At 50.7% G+C, this 7,500-nt stretch overlaps 1 protein-coding gene across 9 annotated transcripts in view; it reads left to right on the top strand.

The window, feature by feature from the left end:
- The window catches only part of LOC122249107 (uncharacterized), a 97,502-nt gene that overhangs the window by 53,756 nt on the left and 36,246 nt on the right, over positions 1-7,500 (top strand). For all 9 annotated transcript variants that reach the window (XM_086540715.1, XM_086540714.1, XM_086540713.1 and 6 more), the window contains exons 5-6: positions 5,912-6,136; positions 6,422-6,493. In XM_086540715.1, coding sequence (XP_086396841.1) covers positions 5,912-6,136; positions 6,422-6,493 — 297 coding nt within the window. The remainder of the gene's footprint in view (positions 1-5,911; positions 6,137-6,421; positions 6,494-7,500) is intronic.

Raw genomic sequence — 7,500 nt, 5'->3', positions numbered from 1 at the left:
ATAAACAATGTATTCATTAATTCATTCCTGTCTGGGGGCAAGGCGGTCCAATGTGCTGTTGATCACACATTGCAAATCCCAGGTAGTCTATTTTCCAAGCTTATACAGCCCCAAAACCATGTTGCACATCTGTACTTGTTGCACGCTCGGAAATAAGATACACGCGCCCTGATCTCACAGCATTCCCGACTTGAAAGATTGTTTGTTGATGCTGAACTAGGTTACTGAGTGGCTGTTGCAGACACGACAGCAGAGTGAAGGTCGGTCTTATTGTGCTGAAGGGAATGGAAGGGGGGGGGGTAGGAAGGCGAGGAGAGGAAAAGGGGGAGGACGGTGGGGTGAAAAGGGAGGATAGGGTAAAGGAGGGGAGGGGGGAGATGAGGAGAGAGTGAGGAGAGGGACGGAGGAGATGAAGAGAGGGGGGGAGGGTAAAGGAGGGAGATAGGAAGTTAGGAGAAGAAGGGTGGGGAGGAGAGAGGCGAGGAGAGGGCAAAGGAAGGGAGGGGGGAGGAGAGGATAGGAAGGGGGGAGGCGAGTAAAGGGTGATAAAGGAAGGTGAGGAGAAGAAGGGGGAAAGTGTGAAGGAGGGAGATGAGGAGAGGGAGGGGGAGGAGGAGGAGGAGGAGAAGCGGAGAGGAGAGATAGGGAGAGAAATGAGGGAAGAAGGGAGTAAATGGAGATAAAGCAAAGTGATGAGAGGTGAGGAGAATGAAATGAAGGAAAGAAAAAGTAGAGGGAGAGGTGAGGGGAGGGTGGAGAAGGGAATGAGGAGAAGGGGGAGAAGAGGAGTGCGGAAGAGGGAAGGAGGATAGGAAAGGGAGGATAAAAGGAGTGGGTAGAGTGGAAGAAAGGTAGTTAGTAGAGGGGAGAAGAGGGACAGGGCGGGGAGAGGGATAGAGAGGGGAGAAGAGGGATGGTGAGAAGTGGAGAGGGGAGATGAGGGATAGGGCGGCGAGAGGGATATAGAGGGGAGAAGAGGGATGGGGCGGGGAGAGGGATAGAGAGGGGAGAAGAGGGATGGGGCGGGGAGAGGGATAGAGAGGGGAGAAGAGGGATGGGGCGGGGAGAGGGATAGAGAGGGGAGAAGAGGGATGGGGCGGGGAGAGGGATAGAGAGGGGAGAATAGGGATTGGGCGGCGAGAGGGATAGAGAGGGGAGAAGAGGGATGGGGCGGGGAGAGGGATAGAGAGGGGAGAAGAGGGATGGGGCGGCGAGAGGGATAGAGAGGGGAGAAGAGGGATGGGGCGGCGAGAGGGATAGAGAGGAGAGAAGAGGGATGGGGCGGGGAGAGGGATAGAGAGGGGAGAAGAGGGATAGAGAGGGGAGAAGAGGGATGGGGCGGGGAGAGGGATAGAGAGGGGAGAAGAGGGATGGGGCGGGGAGAGGGATAGAGAGGGGAGAAGAGGGATGGGGCGGGGAGAGGGATAGAGAGGGGAGAAGAGGGATGGGGCGGGGAGAGGGATAGAGAGGGGAGAAGAGGGATAGAGAGGGGAGAAGAGGGATGGGGCGGGGAGAGGGATAGAGAGGGGAGAAGAGGGATAGAGAGGGGAGAAGAGGGATGCGGCGGGGAGAGGGATAGAGAGGGGAGGAGAGGGAAAGGGATGGGCGGGGAGAGGGATAGAGAGGGGAGAAGAGGGATGCGGCGGGATAGAGGAAGAGGGATGGAGGGGAGAAGAGGGAGGGGGGGGAGAGGGATAGAGAGGGAGAAGAGGGATGGGCGGGGAGAGGGATAGAGAGGGAGGGAGAGGGAGGGCGGGGGAGGGGAGAGGGGAGAACAGGGAGTGGGCGGGGAGAGGGATAGAGAGGGGAGAAGAGGGATGGGGCGGGGAGAGGGTAGAAGGGAGAAGAGGGAGGAGGGAGAGGATAGAGAGGGGAGAAGAGGGATGGGGCGGGGAGAGGGATAGAGAGGGGAGAAGGGATGGGGGGGGAGAGGGATAGAGAGGGGAGAAGAGGGATGGGGCGGGAGAGGATAGAGAGGGGAGAAGAGGGAGGGGAGGGAGAGGGATAGAGAGGGAGAGAGGGATGGGCGGGGAGAGGATAGAGAGGGGAGAAGAGGGATGGGGCGGGAGAGGGATAGAGAGGGGAGAATAGGGATTGGGCGGCGAGAGGGATAGAGAGGGGAGAAGAGGGATGGAGCGGGGAGAGGGATAGAGAGGGGAGAAGAGGGATAGAGAGGGGAGAAGAGGGATGGGGCGGGGAGAGGGATAGAGAGGGGAGAAGAGGGATGGGGCGGGGAGAGGGATAGAGAGGGGAGAAGAGGGATGGGGCGGGGAGAGGGATAGAGAGGGGAGAAGAGGGATGGGGCGGGGAGAGGGATAGAGAGGGGAGAAGAGGGATGGGGGGGGGAGGGGGGTAGAGAGGGGAGAGGAGGGATGGGGGGGGAGAGGGATAGAGAGGGAGAAGAGGGATGCTGGGGGAGAGGATAGAGAGGGAGAGGGATGGGGTGGGTGGGGGAGGGATAGAGAGGGGAGAAGAGGGATGGGGCGGGGAGAGGGATAGAGAGGGGAGAAGAGGGATGGGGTGGGGAGAGGGATAGAGAGGGGAGAAGAGGGTTGGGGTGGGGAGAGGGATAGAGAGGGGAGAAGAGGGGTGGGGGGGGGAGAGGGACAGAGAGGGGAGAAGAGGGTTGGGAGGGATAGAGGGGAGAAGAGGTGGAGTGGGGAGAGGGATAGAGAGGGAGAGGGAGAAGAGGGTTGGGGTGGGGAGAGGGATAGAGAGGGGAGAAGAGGGATGCGCCGGGGAGAGGGATAGAGAGGGGAGAAGAGGGTTGGGGTGGGGAGAGGGATAGAGAGGGGAGAAGAGGGTTGGGGTGGGGAGAGGGATAGAGAGGGGAGAAGAGGGATGGGGCGGGGAGAGGGATAGAGAGGGGAGAAGAGGGATGGGGTGGGGAGAGGGATAGAGAGGGGAGAAGAGGGATGGGGCGGGGAGAGGGATAGAGAGGGGAGAGGGGAGAAGAGGGATGGGGCGGGGAGAGGGATAGAGAGGGGAGAAGAGGGATGGGGCGGGGAGAGGGATAGAGAGGGGAGAAGAGGGATGGGGTGGGGAGAGGGATAGAGAGGGGAGAAGAGGGATCGGTCGAGGAGAGGGGAAGGAGGCCGGTGAGGAGACGGGAAGGGCGGGATAGGATGGGGGGTGGCGATAGATTATCCACTTAATTTTTTTTATTTTTTATGGTGTTATCACATATCATCGAGTTGCCAAACATTCTATCTATCTTTTTTATCTTTATTTTCCCTTTCAATTATTTCCGTGACACATTTTCTCAAGAGAATCATCAATTCTCAATCCCGCAACCATCCCTTCGCATTATGCATGATTCACATTACACATGGTTCATATTCACAATGATTATATAAACACAGACCCATGATGTTATTCCCTCCCCCCCTACCCCCCACCCCTTCTACCCCTCCTCTTCCTCCCGCCCAGGTAAGCACATGTGGGGCGCAGGTGTGGGGGGGAGGGAGAGGTGAAGGGGAGAGGGGTGGCGTCAGCACCTGCCAAGCTGTGAATCACACCCACCGTCACTTCTGCATTCTGAGGGGCTTCTAACCTACTCTTCCTCCTATTCCTCTTCTTCCTCCTCTTTTTTTTATCTTCTTCCGTCTTCTTTTTTTTCTTCTTCTTCTTCTTCTCCCATTCCTTCTCCTCCTCCTTCACTTATCTCCCTTCTCCTTCATTTCTTCTTCATCTTCGTCCCCCTCCTCAGCCTCTTCTTCCTCCTCCTCCTCTTATTATTCTCCTTCCTCTTCTTCCTCTCCATCTTCTTCTTTTTCCTTCCCTCACACTTTCTCCCCCTCCTCTGCCTCTTCTTCCTCTCCCTTCTCCTCCTCTTTTTTCTCACCCTTCTCCTACTCTTTTTCTTCCTCCTCCTCCTATTTCACTTCCTTTCCATCTTCCTCCCCCTCCTCCTCCTCCTCTTCATCCCTCTCCTCCTTCTCCTTTTCTTCTTCCCCTTCTACTTCACATTTCATTCGGCTCCACATTTCCACCGTCAATTTGATCCCACCTCACATTTCCGTCGCCAATTCTGCCCATCGTCAATTTTATCCCACCTTCTTTTCCATCGTCAATTTTAACCTCTTCTAAACTCCGCTTTCCTGTCCACATGTTCATCTCAGACTAATGATAAACTCTAAACACTAACTATTGCTTGTTAGCCATCCCTCTTCAGAATTTAACACATACACACACGCACACACACACACACACACACACACACACACACACACACACACACACACACACACACACACACACACACACACGCACACGCACACGCACACGCACACGCACACGCACACGCACACGCACACGCACACGCACACACACATTATTTATATGTATATTATATATATATATATATATATATATATATATATATATATATATATTTATATATAATCAATCTAGTCTATCTTCGTTACATATATAAATTTACGGGAAGGGAGGGTGACCACGTGATTCACCAGCTTTTGAAGTTTCTCGAGCAGATACGAATGAGAGAAAAAAAGTGACCGGCATTCTCCAAGATGCTTGTTTACTCCTGCCACAGAGGGTGGGGGCGGTCGAGGAGTGGTGGTGGGGTGATGGTGGAGGAATAATGGTGGAGAGGGAGGGTGGAATGAGACGGAGGGTGGAGGGAGAAGCAGGGAGAGGGGGAGGGAGGAGACCGGGGAGAGGGGGAATAGGTGAAGGGAAGGGAGAAGGAAGTAAAGTAGGAGAAGGAATGGCAGATAGAAGAGGAGGGAACAAGAACAGAACAGAAAAGGATTACGGGATAGAAATGTCTTGTATATTACTTCATTGAATAGCACTGTATCCAGTCACTAGAAATGCAGGATTTCTTGCATTCATGTTATCTCTCTCTCTCTCTCTCTCTCTCTCTCTCTCTCTCTCTCTCTCTCTCTCTCTCTCTCTCTCTCTCTCATCTTTTATCATCACTTTTATCATGCTTATTATGACTATTATCACTCTCATTATCAGTATCACAGATAATTATGACGGTTTTATATTCATGATAGGGAGAGCAAATATTGGTCATCATAGTTATGGATTATTAAATAAAATCGTGCAAACTCCAAAGAGCAGTCCATGCGTCTTCATCCAGAAAATTGTCGATGAGAAAACTAGTACCGTTTTCCCTTTGGTGTTAATGGGAAAATGCAATGTAAACACCATTCTCTGCAATACCTTTACCGAATACTAAAGTTATATTGATTTAGTCAACATTCAGTGTAAACATTCATTTGCTCGGACGCGAATGACTAAGTGGACAGTTATTGCTGAAGAGCTACTCGTTAAAGCAACTAAATACTCATCCACATACTTACTTGATGTCCCATTTCTCGTAGCATTTTCTGTCCATATATAGCCTATGATTAACACAGACCTGAACATCTGGTAAACATCTGCAAGGACATGTTGAGAGGTGGTCGGGAATGAGGGTGAGCAGACAAAGGTAGAAAAAGAGCCGTTAGACAGTCCAGCGAAATGCACTAGATCTGTTCAGGTTTGCTTCACGCTCGCTTCCTCTGTCTCGCTTGTCCCCCGATTGTCCTCTCTCCCTCTCCTCCCTCGCGTGACTGGTGCTCCAGCTGGTGCGGCAGTTGGTGCAAGGAGGAGGAAAAGGAGACTCGCAGCTCTAACGTATAACAGACGCAGCAGGTGCGACCCGCGAAGACAGAAGACACGTACCCTGATGTTTCTGCTGGCGCGTGTGCCATGTCGACGAAACATAGTATTCACGATTTGGTCTTCCTTGTTCTTATTGATTAATTCAGTTTTGTTTTCTTTAAGGTTGTTCTGTGTGTACTGACATTCGCCATCCATCGAAATCATAAAGTAACAGTGCCATGTCTCCTTTTTCTGCACTTTCTTAATACAACACAATTTCCCTTTTGGATCACAGGATTACGATGTCGATTACGAGGGTCTAGTAGGGGAGGCCGTCGACCCAGGGGGCGCCGTGGGGCTGTGTCTCGAGGGGAACGAGGGGGACTGGGAGACCGGGGGGGTTTGGGTGGGTCCGAGAGAGGACGAGAGCCCCGCCAGCACCAGCAGCTTGGGCGCCAGGAGGGCCAAGCCTCAGCTCACCATCACCGTGCCCTCCAGCGAAAACCTCAGCCTCCTTCAGGTAGGTCCTCGGGCCACTTCCGAACTAAAACTCTTATAGATAACTTTGGAAATATGAGCCCACATTTCAGTTGTAGTATGATTAGTTAAACTTCTTTCAATAAGAGATATTTGCTTGTCCCCACGCTTTAAAGCAATACTTCAAGCAGCCACGTTTACCTGAAATCCGAGTCACATAAGCCCTTGCTGCCTGCCGGAAAGTTCCTTTACTTTTGTTGATTTCTTATTAATGAAAACCATATTCATTGAGCTTCGACTTCATGTTCCATCCTTCGTGATCCCACAGGAGGCGGGCGACAGATCGAGGCAACCACACAGATCACCTGAGACACGACACAGAAAATGTTCACCCGCGCAGGTAAGGTGCACTTTCTCTCATCCCGCCCCCACCTTGTTTGACCACTCTAACACGTGCAAATAAAGTAGCCCAAGCATAACAACACACATGCACCCTCGCACGCACGCAAGCAAGCTTTTACGCATTTGCACCCTCGCACGCACGCAAGCATGTTTTCACGCACATGCACAAAATCACACACACACACACACACACACACACACACACACACACACACACACACACACACACACACACACACACACACACACACACACAGATGCGGTCGCGCGCGCGCGTTCAACGAAAGCACTGACGCTCCAACACATGCACTTTTGTATAAAAGAATTACAAAAAACAACGCTAGATTGGGCCAAGTAATAGGATGCTTAAAACCGCGGTTAGTTGAAGCTGATTTTTCTCATCAGCAACATCTACTAGTACCATCACCGTTGCTCTTCTTGCACTGTTCTTGTTTAAATGTAAAAATCGTAAAAGTCTCGTACTTAAAGTTTCCTGAAGTTTATTCCTGTCTCTGGCTTTACAATCATGACGTCACTTGATCTGTTTGTTTTCATACTGACTTATTTTAATCGCCTGATACCCCTTCGAAGCTTCGAATCAGTGACTTGTTTATATCGTTATGCAATTTTTTTTTATTGTGCAATACAATTATCCAACCTTGCCGGAAGTAATATATAATCGTGACGTTACTGTTACTATTGTTAGTTATGACATAATCTTTTTCTATTATTAGCGCATTACGTAACTATAGCTATTCCGGTTTCAACGTCATCTGTGTCTTCATCCTTAATCTATATCAATGACGTAATCCTTATCAGCAGAGTACTTTGACACTCCCTTTGATGTGGCTTCAGGTATGATAGTGACAGTCCATTTATGTCACTGTGACGTGATTTTTTATATCTATATATATTTATGTATATACTTATAAATATGTGTATGTATATATATATGTATATATATATATATATATATATATATATATATATATATATATATATATA

This window comes from Penaeus japonicus, unplaced genomic scaffold, assembly GCF_977035675.1.
Source record: "Penaeus japonicus unplaced genomic scaffold, GWHDUDI00000001_assembly GWHDUDI00000010, whole genome shotgun sequence".
NCBI lineage: Eukaryota > Metazoa > Arthropoda > Malacostraca > Decapoda > Penaeidae > Penaeus > Penaeus japonicus.
This window is presented reverse-complemented; position numbering and strand designations above follow the sequence as displayed.